This window comes from Pinus tabuliformis, chromosome Q, assembly GCF_031772625.1.
Source record: "Pinus tabuliformis cultivar Carrire ecotype Pingquan chromosome Q, CPIR1, whole genome shotgun sequence".
Taxonomy (NCBI): Eukaryota; Viridiplantae; Streptophyta; class Pinopsida; order Pinales; family Pinaceae; genus Pinus; species Pinus tabuliformis.
In genome coordinates, this window is record NC_142296.1 from 339443527 (window position 1) to 339470738 (window position 27212).

Genomic DNA, 27212 nt, shown 5'->3' on the forward strand with positions numbered 1-27212 from the left:
AGGTGGCAGCCGAATCTCTGAACTTAGGGCCGAAAAACTGAAGTTTATAAGCAAGTTTGACTGACGTTGACTTGGTGAAAGAGAATTTCATCAAAGGAAGGTTTGACTTGGTCTTGAATGAGTCTTGGTCAAAGGTCATAGGTCTTGGAATTTGTCATTTGAAGTTCTCTAAGAAGAGAAGACTTGTGCGTTTTCCTCTCAAGTGGGGAGGTTTTGGCCCTAACTGATCGCCTATATTTTGTGTCCTCTTGTCTGATTGTTCTTTATTGTTCGGTAGCTGTTTGAGGATAAGAACACTAAATATAATCAAGTGAAAGAAGAAACTAATCAAGTTAAGTAATAATTCATCACAAGCAGTTATCAAAGAAGAGAAACCACCTAATTTGCTGCCCTTAGATTTCTCAGCAATCATTGCCACTAGCACACGAGGTATTGTTCTTATTGGTTCCCTATTGATGTTGTGTGACTTGTCACCCCAGAAACAATGAAAGTTTTTAAGCAATCAGAACTGCATATTAAAGTTCATTGTAAACAACTATAATCATGATATAGAACAGTTATGAGTTCAATATCATATTTCTATGCCTTATTGACCTGGTTTATGATGGTTTTGTCACTTGTGTGCATGGATTTTTCTGCATGTGCTTGTTTGGGAGGTTGATTGGAGTATCAAGTTATCAGATTGCCAACTTTTCTCCCTTGCTTTTATCCCTTTCAACCCCTACCCTTTTGTCTAACCTTCGTTTCTTTGCTTCGTGAAATTCAAGAATTCATCAATATTTCAAATCTTCTTGAGAAGGTTTGGTTCAGAACAAAATGAGTCCATGCATGTGCTCTCTAAAAGAAAAACTACATTTGAAAAACTAGCCAAAGACATCTTCATGACATATATTGCATGTGGTATTTATCAAAACCTCGTTGCATACAAAAATTGGTGGGCCCTTTACATAACCAGAGTTTATTAGAGACCTCACCTGACCCAAAAAGTTGATTATTTGAGTTCACAAATTTATATTTTCATATCATATATTTCTTTACTGTCAAAATAAGATTTTTGACATAGAATACTGAATAAGAGACCATAATTGTAAGAAATTGTCATCCACAACCAGGCTACAAAGAGCTTGCCCTACAAACAAACACCCTTCTCTGCACACTATAGAATGAAAGGCACACTTGTTTCTCTCCATACTTAATAGCTTGCTTCATCCTCAATGTCTCTTGATCATCAAGTTCAATTTTAACACACTAACCATAGCACGCATCTACAATTTAAATCACCATTCTCTTTTCGCTTCAGTGGGAAAATTCCAAGAGGCCAACAAAAACTAGCCAACTTTCTCATATATCTGATAAAAGATGAAAATTTGAAGAACTGAATATTTAAATTGAAATTATATAAGTGCACTACATTCCAATTGATGCTCAAAACCATACCAGAAATGAACAAGTTACAAAACTGCCCTAATCATAAAAGAAGTAAACTGGGAACCAACAAAATCTCCTGAAAATGCATACCTCATTTATGCTAGGGCGAAAACTAGGGGAAGATGGCATTGACAAATGCCTCTGCATCAAAAGGCTGAAGGTCATCCAGCTGTTCTCCAATGCCAACGAACTTGACAGGTATAGCTAGCTCATCCACTACACTTACCTGTCCACATCAAAAGATTACAGAGAAATCTTAATACGTATATGTTGTACCTATGTAACTGGAGCTTATTCACAGCCCCCAAAATGAATTCCGTGGAAATGTCTGGGAAATATTTCCTGGTATATTCTCCATGGAAACAAGATTACACACTTTAAAACAGTTCTGCTCCTCTAATGAAGCATGGGTGGATGCCAAATGTAGAAATAGGAGGAAAAAAAAGAAATACTAAAGAATACAGCAAGTTATAACAACACTGATTAAAAAATGAAAATTGTTACCTATTGAGATCTCCAAAATTTCCCTCTTTTTGCTAGAAAGAAACTTGTTGTGCCTCCATTCTTCAATGTTTTCATGATACTTGCCATTTTTTAGGGTATTACAAGTATGGAGATGTGTTTTTTCAGGTTGATGGCAGATTTATGGGCATTTCCTCTCTTTCCTAGCAGATTCCTCTTCTTCACTGGCTATAAAAAATTTAAATGTCTGAGATCTGAATTGCTTTTAACAACTTCTAAATTTCTTTCTTTTTCCTTCGTATTTACAAATGTTATATATTACCGTGTGTGTGTGTTTCCATAGAATGATTCCCCTACCCTTTTGCACTTAAGTGAAGAACGAGGAAGACGGTACCTTGTCAGTGTCACATTCTGCAGATTTCTCCCTCTTCTGTGTTTCCAGATAGAGAGTGATATTACCACCAGCCGCAATAGAAGCTGGTAACCCCTAAAGACTCAATGAGAATGGATCCTGCAACATCCTTGAACATTACACCTGAGCAAAAAGGATAGAGCCAGCAGGGATGTCCCTTGAACCTCTCTCTCTCTCCATGTGTCAGGGGGGGCTGTGCATGTGTGTGTGCAAGTTTACACACGATTTCTCTACTTTCCAAAACTCATATTGTTACAACAAAATCTAACACCCTATATGATGTAAAGTCCCAAACATCAAGGAGCTAGTCTTGTGCAACTAAGCAAGGCTATCCGTTGTCACCTCAGTAGCTCTTCTGTTCTCTTTAGGTTGGCTCCCCTACAACTCAAGGGGGTTATCCCTAAATAAGACTTCTAATGCTATAGAGTGGGGATCATAGATGATATAGGAAGAGTAAATCCTAACAAAATGTGTGAAAACCAAAAGATCATGATTCATGTGAAACCCCAAGACCAATGCCAATCAAATCTTGAGCAAAATGGAGTCAAAAAGGCATGGACATAAGAGGGTGAATGCATGAATGTGCAGGCAACAAGGGCTGCTATACATGCCACAAAACAGCCTTAGCTTGCTGAAAGCTATTGCAAAAAATTAACCTTGGAAGGTTAGGGGTGTCATTCTTAAGCATTTGTTATGAAGGTGAGGTCATGTTGCTCTAGCAACAACTGGGTTTATTAGATGCAATCTTAACACAAGAACAACAAATATAATAGGGATTAAATCTTCACATTACACTATCCAAATGATGTTGAAGAATATGGGGCCAATGTAGTATTAATGTGATTCTTCTTGACTTGATAACTATTTGTGAGGTGTTTTAACTTTTCTTCTTAACATAGTCTTCATTAGTTATTATTAGAGTGTGTCTTCGTTAGTTCATCAAATAGCTACCAAAACAAAGAGACAAGAACACAAGATGTTTGGCTTTCTGCCAGGGCCAAAACCTCTCCCTCTTGGAGAGGAAAACCTGCACAAAATTCTTCTTATAGAGATTCCAATTGACGAATACCAAGACCATGACCCTTGACCTACTAGGCCACTCCAAGACCAAGACACCAATCCTCTTCTTGCTGCTGAGATCATCATCATCATTACTGCTTCACAGAGATCATCATTCATGCTTCCTTCATTGAGATATTCATGGGAGTATGACTGCTGCACCATATCTCCATCTGTACTTAGTTCATTGCTGCTGCTTCATCATTGTTCCATCTTCACTGCATTCTTACTAAGATCATCTCTACTGCACCATCATTACTGTTGCATCATTATTGCACCCTTGCTGCATTACCACCGAGATCTTCTTTAGACCACCACTGAGACCATGATTACAATTGGGATCATGACTGTGTTTAGTAGGTATGCCGAGACTGGATGATCACAGAGATCCTCTTCATCATGAACACATCAAGACTGTGAGACAGTGATCTCTGTGACTGTGTTTATGCCGAGACAAAGTATCCCTGAGATCCTTCTTCTAACATGAGACTATGACTGTGTCTTCTCCTGCACTTTCACCGAGACTGTAATCAAATTCTCCTTGCACCGAGGTCTGCTACAGCTATGCCAAGACTGTATCACTGTGACCCTGTAACTAGACCGAGATTCTGTCCTCATCCAAAGTTGCAGACTTGTGAACAGACCTCCGAAAAATGTTATCTGAAACTGTCTTCCTGCACCTCCTGTACCCATCCGCAGTTGCAGAGACTTGTCTGAAAATATGAGCTTCTGTGGTGACCTCAGCGGGCTATTTATAGTTGTCACGTCTCTATAAATAAGCCGACATGACAGTGAAGTGTTGTGTCACTTCATTTGAGCCGACATGACTGATCTTTATGTTGTTTTGCTGGCCGACTTGACTGTATTTGACATCGTTTTGTTTGCTGCTCTTTTCAAGAGGATTGTGCTTGTCTTGGAGGGCTAATCTAGTCACTAGGTAGACTTATATTCATTACATATATGCTCAAGAAGAGCTCTTTACACATGTTTTTGACTCTTTGACTTTCCTAGACCTATGGAATAAGCAAGAAACTCATTCTTATAATTTACAAAAATAATATTTCTTTTTCTTGAAAAGTACAAAGATCAAAATTACATTTGTAAATACCAAACCTAGTTACACTTTCTTTAACACTCCCTCTTAACTAGGGAGGTATTTATAATGGTACTTGGTCATTCTCAACCTGAAGAATTTCTCATAAGAAGAATCAGATTGGTAACCCATCTGTTATAGCATCATAGTAACCAACATTGTTTATAGCAAGGCCTTGACTAACAGCTCTATCACTCATAAGATTAGAGCACAATGTTGGCGAGACCAATGATTTATAGACACCTTTATCATTGTCTCTCAAGGTACATAGTACATACCCACCTGGGTGTTCACTGAGTATGACCTTCTAGGACTATTCTTATCTTGGGTTCCCAGCCCTCAAAGAATATCGGTCCTCTTGCCTACTTTTACCTTGGATGCCCTACACATCCTCAAAGAGCATCAAATGCTAGATTATTACCCAATCCTCCATTCTTTCTTCCTAGATGAAGACAAGAATGTTTTGTCTATCATGTGTCTACATTTCCATTCATGGCTTTCACCTACGCTTACGGTTGTTAGTCCTGGTCTAGTGCATGACACATGAAATAGAAAAACACAATTGTCAATTTTTTTTAATCAGGGGCGATCTAATCCAAGCTCCCTCTTAATCAGGATTGAAAGAAAAAAGGCTCCACATAAAGTGGAATCAATAGCTCCAAGCCATAGTTTTTAAAACCAGAACCGGTGACCAGACCGGTCCATCTAATGAACTAGTTTACCGACCGGAACCGGTTTAACCAGGACTGGTTTGTTCTAAATGAACCGGTTTTAGAAAAATACATTAAATAATTAATTTTTAATGAAACAAAACTATTTTTAAGATTTAAAACCATGATTCCAAGTCAATAGAGACAAAATATGCAAAGTTTGCTCATTTATATACCATGTAAAGGTGAATATATCAAAATGGCACCGAGTGCAATACATATCATTGACAAAATAGCAAAATACATAAGCAATGAGGCTCTAAATGGCCTATAAAGTCCAAAAACAATGTTGCAAGCTATGAGGCCATTGGCCTACTACAAGTCTACAGTGTACACATGATCAATCATCAAGTTCATCACCACTACTAGCCACAAGATCATCATCAGGAGCTACATAGACATCATCTGGTTCAGAGTCTGAGGATGCCTCAGCCTGATCTACAACCTCAGTATCAATGCCACCAATAACAATAGAAGTGGACCTAATGGAAGCACGAGTTTGTTGACCTGTATGACTAGTGCCTTCCATTGGTTCTTTGTCTTTCCTTGATGCCGCTATTGATCCTGGTTCTGATGCCACCACATAATCTGCTTCATCCCCCGCTAAAGCCATGTCGATATCAAAATCAGCCTCAAACACAGGTTCTTCATTCTCCTCCACCCATTCTGATGTTGGATCAATATCGTCCAACACAATGGGATCTAGATCAGGAGTTTTGTTCATCATTTGGAGCTCTGATTGCATTTATTGTTTACCCCCAAACCATGAAAACCTCAAAACCATTAAGTCTGCTGAATTTTGAGTGAAATCTAAAATTCTAGTTTCTCCATATGAAATCCAATGAGGTCGAAACCACTCTCAAACATCCTGAGTCATTTCATGGTAATGTTAAAAATTTAAGTACTTTAAGAATTTAACATTACCATTAATTGCCAACATTGTTAGGGTTGAAATGTGTCAAGAAAATGAGAAGGTAGGCATGTTTTTCTTGGAGGGACTATTTTTGGAGGAAAACAACCCCAAATTTCCCTCAAAATAGCTTCAAAACTCAAAAAAATGCATTTTGTGAGGGTTATACTTTCCCTGGCAATCAACCGGTCGGTTTTGTCCTTTGACCACAAACCGGTCGATTCCGTCCTAAACCGGCTTGAGGCATTGGGTTTCATGCTCTTTTGAATCTATTTTGACTCAAATAAATTCCTCTTACAATATGTAACATGCCCAAATGGGTCTTACATACATGACAATGACTTTCTTGACTTGTGGACAAAATGACAAGTCCTAGAAGCTCTCAATGGGTGCTTGACCTAAAAATAAATTTCTCCTGAGCATGAAACCCATGCCTCAAGAATAACAATAATAATAATAAACATTCTCATTACATCAAATACATAAAATCATGATTATATATGTGACTATGTCATTATGAAGACCGAACCTAGTTACATATTTCAACACTCCTTAACTAGGGAGGTATTCATAATTCATACAAGGTACTTGGACATTCTCAAATTGAAAAATTCTCATAAGAAGAGTCGGATTGGTAAGCCATTTATTTGCATCATTCCAACCAACATTGTCACATAGCACGGCCTTGACTAACAACTCTATCTCTCCTCAAGATCAGACCACAACACTGGCGAGACCATTGACTAATAGACACCATCATCATTCTCTCTCAAGGCACATACTCCACCCGGGTGTTCACAAGGTATGTCCTTACAGGATAATTCCTATAATACCACGTCCTCAAGGAATTTCCTCTACGACTACTCTTATCTTGGATTCCCTACCTTATCCCCAAAGAGTATCGGATGCCAAATGCTTACCCAATCCTCCATTCCCTTTTCACGGAGTGAAGACAAGAATGATGTGTCTATCTCTCCCTCTCAACTAGGGAAGATATACTCATTCCTATAAAAGTAATGTACCCAAGCTCCCTCTTATCCAGGGACTTGTCCAAGCTCCCTCTTAACCAAGGACTTGTTACCAACAACAGCTCTCAGCTCTTTGGTGGAGATCAAGGTACTATCAGCTGCTTTAGGGCAACGATCATGAACTACATCTTCTTCATTATGGAGCATTCATCCTTTATAGGGCAACGATCATCCATCACTTTCCTTCATGAACCATATCAGTCATGTCATCCTTCTCTTCATCGAAAAGTGATCTTCTAGTCCACATCTGGGTTTTCTTTATACAGGTACCTCTTCCAAGTCATGTTTTCTTCAGGATCTTCCATCCTACCACATGAGTGTAAGTTGTAGGTGACATCTACAACTCTCTTTCGGTTGCCCTCTATCAACCCATCTAGATGTTCAAAAATAAAAAATGAACATCAAATCAAAGTTACTTTTTGTGATGGTCTTTCATCATGACCTCTGCTTCTTGCAACATCAACATCCTGCATATTCACAAACACATCTCCAAGACTTTATATGTCAAGGGTCCCCTTTCTTTACAGACCTTATAAGGGTCTTCATACCTTCTCTATGGAGATGCCATGGCTAGTTCTTCTAGTCATCGAATGTTGATTTCCCTTTTCTTACGTGACCATAGTTGCATCTTTCATGATCTCTTCTTTCTTTATTCACATATTGCTCCCCAGGTTCTTTCATTCATGGTTTCTTCATCTTTGTCAACTACCTCATATTCCACATGAGGACATATTATGTTGATTTCATCTTGTCAATATGTGAACCATGCCTTCATGCATCTAAATGAAGAGATTCCATTTCTTTGATCATGCCCATGAGGTAGAGCATTTACCCATGTTGTCTACAACCATATGGTGACATGACTTAATCTATCAAATATATACATACCTCTTTTCTCCTTTTGGTCATCTAGACTTCCTTCAGCAACTTCCTTTTCTTGATTCAAAGTACTTCAACCATCTTGACATGCTGCACTCCTTTGTCACCATACCATCATCCTTCTAAATAATGGATTCCACACAAGGTGAGATGATCAACGAGACACTTGCTTCTTCCAAGAGAGGTGAACTTGCTAATGAAGATTCCAACAAAGGATCTTAATGATCCTCATTCTGCAAATGCTCCTTTCTAATGATGGTGATGTCTAATGAATTCTCTTTACCATGCTAGATGACTTTCTCCATATGTGCTACTCATGCATTTAGTGAGGTTACCAAGAGCTTCTTCCTTTATATGATGATTGCAACACCCATGTAGACTTCTACATCAACAATTATTTCAAGCTTCTCTAATGATGTCATGAGCTCTTCCTTCAATCATATGGTTCTAATATGATGCCATCTTCTACTAAGATGCATCTAGTCATAAAGCTTCTCATCTTGACTATTAGGGTAGTTGCCTTTTCACCTCCTACTTCTCCTTGTTATGCATTGAAGAAACCCTAGTAGTGAAGATCTATCGCTTTGGATTTCTTCTCATCAGGATTTTCCACTTCTTTGGTGATATGGGCTTCAATTTCTTTTGTCCTTTTCTTGTTGTCCTTCTTGAGTTTCAGACAATCTCCCTTGAAGTGCCCATATTCCTAATAGCCATAGCATTGGATCTTCAACATATCCTTCTTCTTCCTTTTCTGAGGACCAAACTTTCTAGACTTTCCTTTTCTCTTAGCCATGGCAGCAAATGCTTGAACTTGCTCATTTGATCCCACATCACTTTTTGCCTTCAACCAGGTTTCTTCAATCTTACACAATGACCAGAGTTCCCTGGATGGGGTGGCTTCCTTCTTTCCAAAGATGCTTGATACGAAGTTGCCCCATTCATCAGGTAGTGCATTGAGCACCATGGCGATCATTTCTTTATCCGGGACATTATTTCCCCCAACTCTTGCAGTTGGTCTCTGATTTCTGACACCCTCATAAGATATGAGGCTATTCCTTCTTAAAGATATGACTTCTCCAGCGATGCTTACGGAAAACAATTCTACTAACTTCTTGTAGATTTCTTTTCATGTCTCCAACTTTGATACATAAGGTATGACGGAATCCTTGATAGTGTGAAAATTTCTCAAACTCGGGAATTCCTACTACAGCACTAATGATACTTCTCTTACTTGTTAGATTTACATAACCAAGTTATTTGTAGTTTCCTACAACAAACATCGAAATACATACACTGCAACCTACACCAATTAAATTATATGTCGAAACAAGAATAGAACAATAGAGAAAGATACACATAAGTGACAGTTGTTTTTGGACAAATTTCCTCGGAAAAACCCAATGCGGGAGAACCGGTGCAGCAGATCTGAGGGTTTTATTATTATGCAGTAGTAAAATCTAAATACATCTCTAAAAGCCTTTCCAACAATCCAGTTACAGAGAATAATCCTGACAGAGAATTTGTGAGCTTACCTCACACTATCACTAGGAATCCTGGCTAATCCAACCCCTAGAAAGATTGTCCCCGACTTTTCAGGTTGCCTCTGCGCAATGTCTGCGTCAGCCCAACGTCGAGCTCTCTCGGGACAACGTAAATCCTCGGGTTGGTCGATTTGTTGCCCAGGTGATTCAATTTTTTCCTCCCGATCTCACACCCCGTCTCCCAGCTTCTAAAACTCGAATTCCCTCTGCAAATTTCATACTCCCTCTTGGCTTCTACGCTGCCTCTGCGTGGCTCTGCGTCAGCCCCTCTGGCTCAACGCTACCACTATTGGATCTCCCTCTGCCTTCTCTGCTGATGATGCTCTGACCGGAAAAGATTTTCCCTTTGGATACTATCCCTACCCCTCACTGCACAAGCTCACTATCGAAATTCTCTCGGCGGCTTCTCTGCTTCAGAAAATCAAACTTTTGATCTCACTCCGTGTGCGTCTTTCCAAGTGACCCTCAAGCCTCCTTAAATAATCTCCTCGTTGACATTCAACGGCCGAGATTAGAAGCTAATCAATGGCTAAGATCATTTTTGCTTGATCCTCATCTTCTTTTAGAAGTTACACCCATAGTTAGATTAATACTCATTAGTTATTTTATTTCCCTAAGTTTAGACTTAGGGTCCCATTAAAAATTATTAATTATTTTAATAAAATTGTTTCTGGGTGGAATTTCCCAAAACGCTTTCTAGGTTCTTTGCAATACATGTGCCCAAGCCTCCATGCAAAATATGAGACTTAGAGCACATCCGATGCTGCCAGAAATCAACACTCCCTCTTAGCGAGGAATATGCTCTAGCAATGCAACCTGCTGAAGCATCACTCTGTTCTATAACATCTCCCTCTTCGCTACTGATGTCTGACATGTTGTCCACCAACCACTGTGCAAATGTTGCATCTGTACTGTTGTTGACCCTGCCATTGTCAACACTGCATCCATACTGCAACTCCCTCCAAATTTTTACATTCATGTTGTTGTTAGCACTGCCACTACCAATTGCTCCTGCACTGCAAATTGATACTGCTATTGCATCAGCAACGGAAAAACATCCCCAATTACTGAACTAACTATGTTCAGTATGATACCATGTAATTGCTAGAGCCTGACCGCTGTTAGTCTCTGTGCTGACCCTCTGAATCTTCTGCATTGTTACTAACCTCTGCTCTGTGCCATCTGCACTGCTTCCAGCTCCGCTCTGCGTTGTTCAGTATTTGGCGCTCCTAGCCACTGCAATTGTCTCTCTGACACTCCTCGGCACCATCTGAAACTAGTCCATCATGCTAATTCTGATCTGGGCTCCCGTAGCAAGGAATTGATCCGAGAGGTGGGCTCCTCAAGGATCCTGCCCATCTATAGCTCTTTCGAACTACAACTCCAAATCAGCCCACCTCCCTCCTGGAGGTATCTCGGCTGTCATGGCGAACTCCTCCTCCTCAATCTTCGCGAATGCAGCCTTCAAATCGTGCTTCTCATCTTTGTCCTTCTTCCTGAGAGGACATTGTGTTATGTAGTGACCCATTTCACCACACCTGAAGCACTTTATCTTCGAGACGTCCTTCTTACGTCTCTGCTGCTCTTGCTACCCCTTTGATGCAAGGGTTGCATTCTCCTCCTCCTCCTTGGGCTTCGACCCACTATTGTTGCTTCCGTGAAGCTTACACTTGACTAGATCTCTCCTAACCTCCTCTTACTTAAGGGTTTCCCACATCTCATCCCAATTCGACAAAGTCGCCTTGCCCAGGATACTCTGGACAAAGACTTGCCACACATCTAAAGACGGAATTCAGGGTCAGTCTAACCAACTCGAAATATTGAAGTGTAGACCCCACAGTTGATAACTCATCTCGAGTCTCCTGAAGCTTCGTGAGGAACGGATCTATGCGCTCCCCCTTTTGCATCCATGTAGATCTCAATTTCTGCTCAAGGTACATCTTCCGCTACTCGGAAGATCCCTAATACAGCGCAGACAACGCATCCCACATCTCCTTAGCCGTCCCTCTGCTAGCGATGTTATAGACAACATGATCCTTCACTCCATCGAGGATCTTTCGTTTTGCCTTCGCCATGTCTACCTTGTACTTTTTCAGCAGATCTGCATCTACAGGCACAGCCACCACGCTGTCGACATATGTCTTGAGAGCATGCTCATCTAGAAGAAATGACATCCTTGCCTTCCATATGACATAGTTGGATGCTCCGTCCAATCTATCATGATCTCTCAAGCCACTGGTTGTCATTTCTGCCACAAAAATTGTCGAATTGCTCATCTATGCTTCTTATTGTTGTTGCTCAGCCAATAAGAAAACGGACTTCTTGGCAGGAAGTCTTCTGAGGAAAGGTTCCCTCACGGTGCTAATCTTCTCCTCTGATGTCTTTTTGCCCAGCAAAACAGCCTGCAGAAAAACTACGTCCCACCAGCTCTTCCTCATGTTGAAGCTTCAGCGTTGCTCCCTCTGCCACGACAAGATTTCGATCTAGAAGCCCTTCTCTCTGTCAACCCACTCAAAGAGAGACTGCCTCGAAATTCAACACTCCGGCTAGGACTGTGCAAACTTCCTCTGGGTTTTCTAACTTCTGCCTCCTGCAGCGATTTCGATCTCCCTCTTCTACTCAATGTTGGGTTCTATGGCACTGTTCTTCTTGCTTCACCTCCACTAGCTTTGATAACATGTGAAAATTCCTCAAACCCGAGAATTCCCACTGCAACACTGATGATATTTCTCCTACTTGTTAGATTTACATAACCAAGTTATTTGCAGTTTCCTACGACAAACATCGAAATACATACACTATAGCCTACAACAATTAAATTATATGTCGAAACAAGAACAGAACAATAGAGAAAGATACACACAAGTGACATAGTTGTTTTTGGACAAATGTCCCCGAAAAAACCCAATGCGGGAAAACCGGTGCAGCAGATCTGAGGGTTTTATTATTATGTAGTAGTAAACTCTTAATACATCTTTGGAAGCCTTCCCAGCAATCCAGTTACAGAGAATAATACTAACAGAGAGATTTGTGAGATTACCTCACACTATCACTGGGGATTCTGGCTGATCCAGCCCCTAGAAAGATTGTCCTCAGATTTTATGGCTGCCTCTATGCAGTGTCTGCGTCAGCCCAAATTCGAGCTCTCTCGAGACGGCGTCAATCCTCGGGCTGGTCGATTTGTTGCCCAAGTGATTTGATTTCTACCTTCCAATCTCACACCCTAGCTCCCTGCTTCTAAAACTCGAATTTACTCTGCAAATTTCGGACTCCCTCTTGCCTTCTGCGCTGCCTCTGCGTGGCTCTGTGTCAGCCCCTCTGGCTAGGCGCTGCCAATGTTGTATCTCCCTCTGCCTCCTCTGCTAATGATCCTCCAACTGGGAAAGATTTTCCCTTCGGATACTATCCCTGCCCCTCACTGCACAAGCTCACTATCGAAATTCTCCCAGCAACTGCTCTGCTTCAAAAAATCGAACTTTTGAACTCACTCTATGTGTGTCTTTCCAAGTGACCCTCAAGCATCCTTAAATAATCTCCTCGTTGACATTCAACGACCCAGATTAGAAGCTAATCAATGGCTAAAACCATTTTTGCTTGATCCTCGTCTTCTTCTAGAAGTTACACCCACAGTTAGATTAATACCAATTAATTATTTTATTTTCCTAATTTTAGACTTAGGGTCCCATTAAAAATAATTAATTATGTTAATAAAACTGTTTCTGGGTGGAATTTCCCAAAAAGCTTTCTGGGTTCTTTGGAATACATGTGCCCAAGCCTTACTACAAAATTTGAGATTCAGAGCACATTTGATGCTACCAGCTGAAGCATCACTCTGTTTTATAACATGTCCCTCTTCGTTGTTGATGTCTGACATGCTGTCCACCAACCATTGCGCAAATGTTGCATCTGTACAGCTGCTGACCCTTCCACTATCAACACAGCATCTGTACTGCAGCTCCCTCTAAATTTTTGCATCTGTGCTGCTATTAGCACTGCCACTGCCAACTACAAATTGTTGTTGCTACTGCATCAGCAACGGAAAAACATCCCAAATTACTGAACTAACTATGTTCAGTATGATACTATGTGAATGTTGGAGCCTAACTACTACTAGTCTCTGCGCTAACCCTCTGAATCTTTTGTGTTGCGGCTAACCTCTTCTTTGTGCCATCTACACTGTTGCCAACTCTACTCTGCGATGTTCAGTCTTTGGCGCTCCTAGCCACTACAACTGTCTCTCCGACACTCCTCAGCACCATCAGACACTAGTCCATCCTGCTACTTCTGATATGGGCTGTCGTAGCATGGAATTGAACCACGAGGTGGGCTCCTCAAAGATCCTGCCCATCTATAGCTCTTTCGAACTACAACTCCAAATTAGCCCACCTCCCTCCTGGAGGTATCTCGATTGTCATGGCGAACTCCTCCTCCTCGATCTTCATGGCGAATTACTCCTCCTCGATCTTCACGGGTGCAGCGTTTGGATCATGCTTCTCATCTTTGTCCTTTTTCCTGAGAGGACACTGTGTTGCGTATTGACCCATTTCACCACACCTAAAGCAATTTATCTTCGAGACATCCTTCTTACATATCTGTTGCGCCTACTTTCCCTTCGATGCAAGGGCTGCATTCTCCTCCTCCTCCTTGGGCTTCAACCCACTGTTGTTGCTTCCATCAAGCTTACACTTGACTAGATCTCTCCTCAACTCCTCTTGCTTAAGAGCCACCCACATCTTATCCCAATTCAACAAAATCGCCCTGCCCAGTATACTCTGGACAAAGACTTGCCACTCATCTGAGACAGACTTGAGGGCCAGTCTAACCAACTCAGAATCTTGAGGTGTAGACCCCACAACTGATAACTCATCTCGGGTCCCCTAAAGCTTCGTGAGGAACGGATCTACGCGCCCCCCCTTTTGCATCTGTGCAAATCTCAGTTTCTGATCAAGGTACATCTTTCGCTGCTCTGAAGATCCCTGATACAGCGTAGACAATGCATCCCACATTTCCTTAGTGGTCTCTCTACTAGCGATGTGACAGACAACATGATCCTGCACTCCATCGAGGATCATTCGCTTGCCTTCGCCATTTCTTCCTTGTACTTTTTCAACAATTCTGCATCTGCAGGCACAGCCACCACGCTGTCGACATATATGTCTTGAGAGCATGCTCATCTAGAAGGACTGACATCCTTGCCTTCCAGATGACATAAGTGGATACTTCTTCCAATCTATCCCGATCTCTCAAGCCACTGATTGCGATTTCTACCACAAAAATTGTCGAATTGCTCCTCTTTGATTCTTATTGTTGTTGCTCATCCAATAAGAAAACAAACTTCGTGGCGGGAAGTCTTCTGAGGAAAGGTTCCCTCACGGTGCTTCTCTTCTCCTCTAACGTCATTTTGCCCAGCAAAATGCCCTGCAAAAACACTGCATCCCACCATCTCTTCCTCACGTTGAGGCTTCAGCGCTACTCCCTCTACCACGACAAGATTTCGATCTGAAATCCCTTTTCTCTGTCAACCCACTCAGAGAGAGACTACTTCGAAATTCAACCCTCCAGCTAAGACTGTGCAAACCCTCTGGGGTTTCGAACTGCTGCCTCCTGCAGCTATTTCGATCTCTCTCTTCTGCTCAGTCCTGGGTTCTCTGGCACTGTTCTTCTTGCTTCACCTGCACTAGCTTTGATACCATGTGAAAATTCCTCGAAACCGGGAATTCCTACTGCAGCACTAATGATATTTCTCCTACTTGTTAGATTTACATAACCAAGTTATTTGCAGTTTCCTACGGCAAACATCGAAATACATACACTGCAACCTACCCTAATTAAATTATATGCCGAAACAAGAACAGAACAATAGAGAAATATACACACAAGTGACAGTTGTTTTTGGACAAAAGTCCCCGGAAAAACCCAATGCGGGAAAACCGGTGCAGTAGATCTAAGGGTTTTATTATTATGCAGTAGTAAAATCTGAATACATCTCTGTAAGCCTTCCCGCCAATCCAGTTACGGAGAATAATCCTGACAGAGAGATTTGTGAGATTACCTCACACTATCATTGGGAATCCTGGCTAATCCAGCCCCTAGAAAGATTGCCCGCGGCTTTTCTGGTTGCCTTTGCGTTGTGTCTGCGTCAACCTAGCGTCAAGCTCTCTAGGGACAATGTCGATCCTCTAGCTAGTCGATTTGCTGCCCAGGCGATTCGATTTCTACCTCCCGGTCTCACACCCCAGCTCCCGACTTCTGAAACTCGAATTCTCTCTGCAAATTTCGAACTCCCTCTTGGCTTCTTTGTTGCCTCTAGGTGGCTCTACGTCAGTCCCTCTGTCTCAACACTGCCACTGTTGGATCTCCCTCTGCCTTCTCTGCTAATAATCCTCCGACCGGGAAAGATATTTCCTTCGGATACTGTCCCTGTCCCTCACTACACAAGCTCACTATCGAAATTCTCCCGGCAACTACTCTGCTTCAAAAAATCGAACTTTTGAACTCACTCTGTGTGTGTCTTTCCATGTGACCCTCAAGCCTCCATAAATGATCTCCTCGTTGACATTCAACGACCTAAATTAGAAGCTAATCAATGCCTAAGATCATTTCTGCTTGATCCTCGACTTCTTCTAGAAGTTACACCCACAGATAGATTAATACCCATTTATTATTTTATTTTCCTAAGTTTAGACTTAGGGTCCCATTAAAAATTATTAATTATTTTAATAAAATTGTTTTTGGCTGGAATTTCCCAAAACGCTTTCTGGGTTCTTTGGAATACATGTCCCCAAGCCTCCCTGCAAAATTTGAGACTTAGAGCACATCTGATGCTACCAGAAATCAATACTCGCTCTTAGTGAGGAATGTGCTCTATCAATGCAACCTGCTGAAGCATCATTTTGTTCTATGGCATCTCCCTCAGCGTTGTTGATGTCTGACATGCTATCCACCAACCACTGTGCAAATGTTGCATTTGTACTGTTGCTAAACCTACCACTATAAACACTGCACCCATATTGCAACTCCCTCTGAATTTTTGCATCCTTGTTGCTGTAAGCACTGCAACTGCCAACTGCAAACTGGTTCTGCTACTACATCAGCAACAAAAAAACATCCCAAATTACTGAACTAACTATGTTTATTATGATACCATGTGAATGTTGGAGCCTAATTGCTCCTAGTCCCTGCGTTGAACCTCTGAATCTTTTGTGCTGCTACTAACCTCTACTATATGCCATCTGCACTGCTGCCAACTCTGCGCTGCGTTGTTCAGTCTCTAGTGCTCCTAGCCACTGCAACTGTTTCTACGACACTCCTCGGCACTATCCGACACTAGTCCATCCTACTACTTCTAATCTGGGCTCCCGTAGCAAAGGAATTGATCCAAGAGGTGGGCTCCTCAAGGATCCTACCCATCTGTAGTTCTTTCGAACTACAACTCCAAATCAACCCACATCCCTCTTGGAGGTATCACGACTATCATGGCGAACTCCTCCTCCTCGATCTTCGCGAGTGCAGCCTTCAGATCGTGCTTCGCATCTTTGTCCTTCTTCCTGAGAGGACACTATGTTGCGTAGTGACCCATTTCAACAAACCTAAAGTACTTTATCTTCGAGACGTCCTTCTTATGTCTCCGCTATTCCTCCTGCCCCTTCGATGTAAGGGCTACATTATCCTCCTCCTCCTCCTCCTTGGGCTACATTCTCCTCCTCAGTTTTTTCTCAAGATACATTCTCCTCCTCCTCCTTGGGCTACATTCTTCTCCTCCTCCTCCTTGGGCTACATTCTCCTCCTCATTTTTTTCTCAAGATACATTTCCCGCTGCTCAGAAGATCGTTGATACAAAGTAGACAACGCATCCCACATATCCTTAGCCGCCCCTCTTCTAGCGATGTGACAAACAACATGATCCTTCACTCCATCGAGGATCGTTCTCTTTGCCTTCGCCATCTCTGCCTTGTACTTTTTCATCGGATCTGCATCTGTCGGCACAGCCACCATGTTGTCGACATATATCTTGAGAGCATGCTCATCTAGAAGGAATGACATCCTTGCCTTCCAGATGACATAATTGGATACTCCGTCCCATCTATCCTGGTCTCTCAAGCCACTGGTTGCCATTTCTGCCACGAAAACTGTCTAACTGCTCCTCTCTGCTTCTTATTGTTGCTACTCAGCCAATAAGAAAACAAACTTCTTGGCAGGAAGTCTTCTGAGGAAAGATCCCCTCACGGTGCTTCTCTTCTCCTCTGACGTCTTTTTTCCCATCAAAATGGCCTGCAGTAAAACTACGTCCCACCAGCTCTTCCTCACATTGAGGCTTCAGCGTTGCTCCCTCTGCCACGACAAGATTTCGATTTGGAAGCCCTTCTCTTTGTCGACCCACTCAAAGAGAGACTGCCTCGAATTTCAGCCCCTCCAGCTAGGACTGCGCAAACCCTCTCGGATTTCGAACTGCTACCTCCTGCAGCTTTTTTGATCTCCCTCTTCTGTTAAGTGTTGGGTTTTCTGGTGTTGTTCTTCTTGCTTCACCTGCATTAGCTTTGATACCATGTGAAAATTCCTCAAACACAGGAATTCCGACTGCAACCTTGATGAGATTTCTCCTACTTGTTAGATTTACATAACCAAATTTGCAGTTTCCTAAAGCAAACATCGAAATACATACACTGCAGCCTACACCAATTAAATTATACGCTGAAACAAAAACAAAACAATAGAGAAAGATACACACAAGTGACACAGTTGTTTTTGGACAAATGTCCCCAGAAAAACCCAATGCGGGAAAATCGGTGCAGTAGATGTGAGGGTTCTATTATTATGCAGTAGTAAAATCTGAATACATCTTTGGAAGCCTTCCCAGCAATCCAGTTACAGAGAATAATCCTGACAAAGAGACTTGTGAGATTACCTCACACTATCACTATGAATCCTAGCTGATCCAGCCCCTAGAAAGATTGCCCCCAACTTTTCTGGCTGCCTCTACACAGTGTCTACGTCAGCCCAGTGTCGAGTTCTTTGGGGACAGTGTCAATCCTCTAGCTGGTCGATTTGCTGCCCATTTGATTCGATTTCTTCCTCCCGATCTCACACCCCAGCACCCAGCTTCTGAAACTCAAATTCCCTCTGCAATTTTTGGACTCCCTCTTGGCTTTTGCGTTGCCTCTACGTGACTCTGCGTCAACCCCTCTGGCTCAGCGCTGCCACTGTTGGCTCTCCCTCTGCCTTCTTTGCTAATGATCCTCCGACCGGGAAATATTTTCCCTTCAGATACTATCCTTGCCCCTCACTGCACAAGCTCACTATCGAAATTCTCCCAGCATCTACTCTACTTCAGAAAATCGAACTTCTGAACTCAGTATGTGTGTGTCTTTTCAAGGGACCCTCAAGCCTCCTTAAATAATCTCATCGTTGACATTCAACGACCCAGATTAGAAGCTAAGCAATGGCTAAGATCATTTTGCTTGATCCTCGTCTTCTTCTAGAAGTTACAACCACAGTTAGATTAATACCCATTAATTATTTTATTTTTCTAAGTTTAGACTTGGGTCCCATTAAAAATAATTAATTATTTTAATAAAATTGTTTTTGGGTGGAATTTCCCAAAACTCTTTCTGGGTTCTTTGGAATACATTTGCTCAATCCTCCCTGCAAAATTTGAGACTTAGAACACATCCGATGCTACCAAAAATCAACACTCCCTCCTAGCGAGGAATTTGGTCTATCAATGGAACATGTTGAAGCATCCCTATATTCTATAACATCTCCCTCTGCGTTGCTGATGTTTGACATGCTGTCCACCAACCACTATGCAAATGTTGCATCTGTACTGTTGCTGACCCTACCATTGTCAACACTGCATCCGTACTGCAACTCCCTTTGAATTTCTGCATCCGTGTTGCTGTTAGCACTGCCACTGCCACTGCCAACTGCAAACTATTGCTACTACTGCATCAACAATGGAAAAACATCCCAAATTACTAAACTAACTACGTTCAGTATGATACCATGTGAATGTTGCAGCCTTACTGCAGCTAGTCTCTATGCTAACCCTCTGAATCTTCTGTGTTGCTGCTAACCTCAGCTCTGTGCCATCTGCACTGCTGCGAACTCTTCTCCGCATTGTTCAGTCTCTAACACTCCTAGCCACCGCAACTATCTCTTCAACACTTCTTGGCACCATCCGACACTAGTCCATCCTACTACTTCTGATCTGGGCTCCCGTAGCAAGGAATTGATCTAAGAGGTGGCCTCCTCAAGGATCCTGCCCATCTGTAGCTCTTTCAAACTACAGCTCCAAATCAGCCCACCTCCCTCCTAGAGGTATCTCGGCTGTCATGGCGAACTCCTCCTCCTCGATCTTCATGGGTGAGCCTTCAGATCGTGCTTCTCATCTTTGTCCTTCTTCCTGAGAGGACAATGTGTTGTGCAGTGACCCATTTCACCACACCTAAAGCACTTTATGTTCGAGACGTCCTTCTTACGTCTCTGTTACACCTATTGCCCCTTCGATGCAAGGGTTGCATTCTCCTCCTCCTCCTTGGGCTTCGACCCACTGCTGTTACTTCCATCAAGGTTACACTTGACTAGATCTCTCCTCGGCTCCTCTTGCTTAAGAGCTACCCACATCTCATCCCAATTTGGCAAGGTCGCCCTGCCCAGAATACTCTAGGCAAAGACTTGCCACTCATCTGAGGCAGAATTGAGGGCTAGTCTAACCAACTCGAAATCTTGGGTGTAGACCCCACAGCTAATAACTCATCTCGGGTCTCCTAAAGCTTCATGAGGAATGGATCTACGCGCTCCCCCTTTTGCATCTGTGAAGATCTCAGTTTCTGCTCAAGGTACATCTTCCGATGCTCGGAAGATCCCTAATACAGCGTAGACAACACAATAATCTCCTTAGCCAACCCTCTGCTAGCGATGTGACAGACAAAATGATCCTTCACTCCATCGAGGATCATTCGCTTTGCCTTCGCCATTTCTGCCTTGTACTTTTTCAGCGGATCTGCATCTACAGGCACAACCACCACGTTGTCTGTTGATTTTGGGTAGCATCGGATGTGCTCTAGCTCCGAAATGTTGTGGAGGGGCTAGGACACATGAGATCTCCAAGACCCTGAAATCGTTTGGAGAAATTCCACTCGGATGAGGAGTTATTAAAATAATTAATATTTTTAATGGGTTCCTAAGTCTAAACTTAGAAAAATAAAAATATTAATGGGTATTAATAAAGATATGGATGAAAAGCTTGTAAGAGATGAGGATCAAGTCTGTTTTAATCTTAGCCGTTGATTAGAGACTTAATCTCGGCCTTTGGTTCATCAAAAAGAAAAGTATAAGAGAAGACTTGAGAGTCATTTTGGAGACACACCAGGCAAGAACTCAGTACCCCGAGGGAAATCGATTCTCAAGAAAAAGGAGTTCGATTTCAGAGCGAAAGTTGCAGGGTGAAGGAAGAGGAGGTTATCAGCAGCAGTCAGTGACTGAGGAGGAGGTGACGCAGGGCATTCGAGAGACAACGCACAGGGAAGAGCTGGGAGACAACACCATTGGAGACGCAGTCCTCATGCAAGTTGACGCAGACTGACACAGAGTGACGCAGAAGTGACGCAGAGTTGGGTGAAGGGTCTCTAGGGTGTCAAAACTTCTCCAGGAGGAGGAAGAACTTTGTCTCAGGTGTTTTCTCTCAGTAGTGTCGGTTTTTATGTGGAATCGTTCCTTGTAAAGCGATTGTTGTTGAAGATTAATAAAACCCTCATCTGCTGCACCGATTTTCCCACATTTGGGTTTTCCGGGGACAATTGTCCAAACAACTGTGTTGATGTGATTGATTCTTGTGCTTGTATATCACTGTTATTTTGTAATTATGTGATAACTGCAGTAGAATTTATTTTAATGTATACTGAAGGGTTTCGCAAATAACTTATTGTGAGAGATAAGTAGGTGAAATAAATCAATTACTACAGTAGAATTTCGTGTTAGAAATTTTCATACTGTCGACATATGTCTTAAGAGCATGCTCATCTTGAAGGAATAACATCCTTGCCTTCCAGATGACATAGTTGGGTGCTTCGTCCAATCTATCCTAATCTCTCAAGCCACTAGTTGCCATTTTTGCCACAAAAACTGTTGAACTGCTCCTCTCTGCTTCTTATTGTTGTTGCTCAGCCAATAAGAAAACAAACTTCTTGGCGGGAAGTCTTCTGAGGAAAGGTTCCCTCACGATGCTTCTCTTCTCCTCTGACGTCTCTCTGCCCAGCAAAACAGCCTGCAAAAAAACTACGTCCCACCAACTCTTCCTCACGTTCAGGCTTCAGCGCTACTCCCTCTACCACGACGTTAATTCGATCTGGAAGCCCTTCTCTCTATCGACCCACTCAAAGAGAGACTGCCTCGAAATTTAGCCACTACGGCTAGGACTGCGCAAACCCTCTGGGATTTCAAACTGCTGCCTCCTGCAGTTATTTCGATCTCCCTCTTCTGCTCAACGCTGGGTTCTATGGCACTGTTCTTCTTGCTTCACCTACACTAGCTTTGATACCATGTGAAAATTCCTCAAAACCAAGATTCCTACTACAGCACTGATGATATTTCTCTTACTTGTTAGATTTACATAACCAAGTTATTTGTAGTTTCCTATGGCAAACATCGAAATACATACACTACAACATACACAAATTAAATTATATGTCCAAACAAGAACTGAACAATAGAGAAAGATACACACAAGTGACATAGTTGTTTTTGAACAAATGTCCCCGGAAAAACCCAATGCGGGAAAACTGGTGCAGCAGATCTGAGGTTTTATTATTATGCAGTAGTAAAATCTGAATACATCTCTGGAAGCCTTCTCGACAATCTAGTTACAGAGAATAATCTTGACAGAGAGATTTATGAGATTACCTCACACTGTCATTGGGAATCTTGGCCGATCCAACCCCTAGAAAGATTGCCCCCGGCTTTTCTGGTTGCCTCTGCGTTGTATTTGTGTTAGCCTAGCGTCAAGCTCTCTGGGAACAACATCAATCCTCTAGCTGGTTGATTTGCTGCCCAGGTGATTTGATTTCTGCCTTCCGGTCTCACACACCAACTCCCGTCTTTTGAAACTCGAATTCCCTCTGCAAATTTCGGACTCCCTCTTGGCTTCTGCGCTACCTCTGCGTGGCTCTACGTCAGACCCTCTGGCTCAGCATTGCCAATGCTGGATCTCCCTCTGCCTTCTTTGTTGATGATCCTCCGACCGGGAAAGATTTTCCCTTCAGATACTATCCCTACCCCTCACTGCACAAGCTCACTATCGAAATTCTCCCGGTTCTCCCAGCAGCTGCTCTGCTTCGAAAAATCGAACTTCTAAACTCACTCTGTGTGTGTCTTTCCAAGTGACCCTCAAGCCTCCTTGAATAATCTCCTCGTTGACATTCAACGGCCCACATTAGAAGCTAATCAATGGCTAAGATCATTTTTGCTTGATCCTCGTTTTCTTCTAGAAGTTACACCTACAGTTAGATTAATACCCATTAATTATTTTATTTTCCTAAGTTTTGACTTAGGGTCCCATTAAAAATAATTAATTATTTTAATAATACCATTTCTGCGTGGAATTTCCCAAAACGCTTTCTGGGTTCCTTGGAATACATGTGCCCAAGCCTCCCTACAAAATTTGAGACTTAGAGCACATCCGATGCTACTAAAAATCAACAGATAGAATCTATAAGGATCCTTTGAGCCCTTCTTTCCCCTTTCATATATTTAGCTTGAGCTTGAGCTTCTTCCTTTGGAGGATTAGAGATTGAACCCTTAACATGTCCAATGACTTCATTTTTTATGAGGATCAAATCTGTCCTCTTCTTCCATGCAAGAAAGTTTGATGACCCAGCCAATTTCTTGCTTTCCTTGCAAAATGAGGTCATTTTGATAGATTCAGACATAGATATAAAGATACTTACTTGTCAAGTGAAGATGCTTCTTTGATGATGATATCTTCAACTTGATGCCTTTCTTGATGATGTTGATGATAGCAAATGTCTTCTTGATGAAGATTTCTTCCTTCAAAAGTGATCCTTGACTCAAATGGAGGGAGATCACCTTAATTCCTTGATGATGATGACTGTTACCCACCATTTTGTGGGTGATATCCCTAGGAGAAAAATGTTCTCCAAGATGGCTCTCAATCAACAGCCAACAGCTCCTTGCAACCACCAGCTAGCTCGTTGTGCCACTTCTCTATCACCTAAGCCAGCCATCTGATCCCTTACCCATCTGTCATGATCGTATGTTTGAAGGTGGGCCTCCCAAACCTAAAGGTATGCCTTGTCATTTGGTAGTTTAGTATTGTAGTTTACTTATCATGGAGACTTTTGGGCATGAATTAATGGGGGGATTCAGCAGAAAGAGTAGGCTCGCCGCTAGGTCTGTGTTATTGTCCCCTAGAACTTTTTTTTGGATGTTACCCTTGGGCCCTAGTCTCGTGGGATCTCTTTTACTAACCTTTGCGCTCTCAGGATGGTACTTCATGGGAAACCCCGATTTTGGTTGCGTGGTTCCGCTCCCTTATCCACTGCTCCCCCTCCACTCATTATAACCCCATTCATCATTTCTCCCTCCTGGGTCCACATTCTTCCACTGGGTCCACATTCTTCCACTGGGTCCACATAGGTTAGCCTCCCCTTCCCCTTACCCACACCTTAGGTCAGGCCTGGAACAATGCCCCGAAGGTTGATGCAGTTAAAAAAAAAGGTAAAAGCATAATTGGCCACATTCAACAGGAAAGTGCACCACAATATGCAAAATATGGTCGGGACAAACACATTTAGCATGTGGGAAAAATCCAATGCATGAGCTCTACCCCATTCTCATGGCCATCACCCTGGTTCTTATAGGCCCTAGATGAGTCTCTTTTATCATTCAGGAACCCATGAGTGTCCCAACCCCTGGTGAGAAATGAAGTGCCCCACCTCAAATGGGATATCCACTGCTATACTTTACATATCTTGCTCTTACTTCTTGAGCTCCGAGCAATTAACCAAATAAAAATCATAAAAGGCAGAAGACATATGAAGATGGGTGGAAAAGGTCGGGATAACTCATGTACCACGATTGCTCCCTCCTATACATTATATACCCAAGTTTGGGCTTCCCCTTTATTAGCTACCCTTGTACCTGGGCATGTGACCCAAGATTGCCCCCCTCCATCCCCTATTCTGTTCCATCACTTTATCACTTGCCACCACCATTTGAAGGATGTACCTTGGACATATCATTCCTTTTAAAAGTAGAAACCACCCAATAGGGCACTTGGTTAACTCCCCTTGGAGCTTGGAGACATTAGCACATGCCAAAGCCCACTGTGGAAGGGCATGCCATTATGAAGTGCCCACTTGTTATCCATGGTTTGTAAGCTCTTTAACTCAATTTCTTTAAATGACTTGTTGTATTGGAAGGCAAGCGGACACATTGGATCTTATGCAGGATTGCAAATGGTCTCCATTTTGGGGTTTGGTCTCCCTATATGAGGTCCTAACTCCCCAAAGGGAAACATTGGCACATGTAGGGTGTGTGTAGAGAGCCATGGGCCTCCACAACAATAGACAACATTCTATGGATCCTTAGAGATTTTCAGAGATTGCTCGAATTTCATCTATTGGACAAGGAAGATGCACCTGGTTCACCATGCACAGTTGACCCCACAGTGGGTATCGTGCACTTAGCAGATGACCTAGGACCTGCATGATGATATGGCATCACTTATACCATCATATAAGCCCTTGCAGATGGTCTACAAGCATCTTCGATCTATTTGGAGACCCATGATGACACTTGTGTGCCTCCACACCCATTGGGAGCACCACAGGTTTATTATTTGGAGAACAAGGGGCCAACCCCTTGTCCACTACTTTTGGGAGTCCTATTTCTCATTATGGCACCTATGGACTTCATCAGGCCTCTTAGAAGGCTCAACGACATGTACTATTGATCATTCGATTTCTTGAGAGGATATTCTTTTGTTTATGAGCTAGTTTGGTGGGTTTGTCACAAAAAGTTAGCTATTTTGCACATTATTTTATTCTAGGGGCTAATTAGCTATATCAAACTCATTAGAAGTGTATAAATACAAGTATGTGAATTCATTTTAGCATCATCACTTGGATTGGACTTGTATCTCTCTTGAGAATTTCGCTATCCTTCTTGCAGGATGAATTTTGGAGCATGGAATGAATTTTGACGTTTGGATTATTTTCCCTTGTCTTGGAGCTTCTTGATGGGAAAATTCTTGATGGTTGGATATACTCTTAACAAATTTACGTGCAATTTAATGTTATTTTCTTTTCTATTTTTGTCACATACATTGTTGCTAGTATTTCACTATACTAGGGCTAATTTACTGCATCCATTTATGCGAAGTTGTGGAAATTTGGTTTCTAGATAGTGATACTTCATGTATGGGCCATGAATTATAAATGAATGTTCCTAAAGATGCTTCTTCATTGAAATTCATCTTAATAAGCCATCAATTTCTCAAAACGAAGTATAAAGTTCTTGAAGATGCTTTTGTTGTTGCCTTAATGCTATGCGAAGTTGTCTTTGAGGCCTCCTTGACATAGAAAATTCAACGTCCATAGTCATAATTACTCTTGACTTCAAATCCCCCCAAAGGATTAGGCATTGGTCCACCATAAGGTGATCACCTTAAACCTTATTTCTTCTCCTCCCTCTTCTTTTCTAGGCCTAGCCTATTAGGTCACCTAGGGCATCACTTATCTCACAATCTAGCCATCAAAATACTTCGATTTTTGGTCCACAACTGCACTGGAGTTTTCTCTAGAGGCACTCCAAATTTCAAGCAAATCTGAAGGTGGGATCTCAAGATATTGCAAGCCCTAGCTCGGGGACCATTCCTTGCCCTAGGTTTCCCTTGGCTAGAAACCTCACTCGGATCATTTCATTACCTTTCATTGAAAATTCCTTCTTTGAGCCTTGTTGTCGCACAGATTGTCACGACAAGGCTCAGACCGGGGGCCTATCTCCCGTGGCTAAGGGGGGTAGACCCTATGGGACAATGGATGACCAACTGTGGACCAGTTGGGTTGGGAGACACGAGGGGAAACAAGCACTTAATTGATTTTATTAAGTTAATAGACCAGTGCCTTATGGAGTTAATGACTGAATGATTATCTATCAAATGCTTTGCGGAAATATGAACTCATTAACAATCATTTACCATCAAATAACTCAAACAAAGATTAACTTTTACCAAATGCGAGATAATCGATAAATGCTCAATGGCTTAACGATATTCCAGCAATTAAAATACGAAAGATTAAATGCTTTAAATAACCACGTAATTTTAAATGCTAACCAGCTATCACTTTCATATAGCTAATCTTCAAATGAACATTTAAGCATGTTTAACCACATCAAAAAAGATAAATATTGATCCCACATCAAAATTTTAGCCTCAGCAGAAAAGATATATCACAAACATGACAAATCCTTGAGCCAAGACTGAATCTGGCAAAATATTTCCAAAATATTTTTATATTTTCAAATAAAACAAAACTAAGCCAACTAAAGTCTAAATAAATGAAACTTAAATCTAAATAAAATTCTAAACTATATATAACAAAATAGAAGGTCTAAAGGTTACTTTTTATTTTTTTGAGATTTTTATATATTTTTTTTTAAGTCAAAAAACC

The 27212-nt window shown here is 41.9% G+C and overlaps 1 protein-coding gene across 4 annotated transcripts in view; it reads right to left on the minus strand.

The window, feature by feature from the left end:
* Positions 1-882: 882 nt before the first annotated feature.
* The window catches only part of CPFTSY (signal recognition particle receptor protein, chloroplast (FTSY)), a 230767-nt gene continuing 204437 nt past the window's right edge, over positions 883-27212 (minus strand). For 2 of the 4 annotated variants that reach the window (XM_089384408.1, XM_089384405.1), the window contains 2 exons: positions 1519-1654; positions 883-1349 (listed from right to left, as the gene is read on the minus strand). In XM_089384408.1, the coding sequence (XP_089240534.1) occupies positions 1541-1654 (114 nt within the window). In that variant the 3' untranslated portion in view covers positions 883-1349; positions 1519-1540. Of the gene's footprint in view, positions 1376-1518; positions 1655-27212 lie in introns of all 4 variants that reach the window. The other 2 variants (XM_089384407.1, XM_089384406.1) reach the window with 2 other exon arrangements.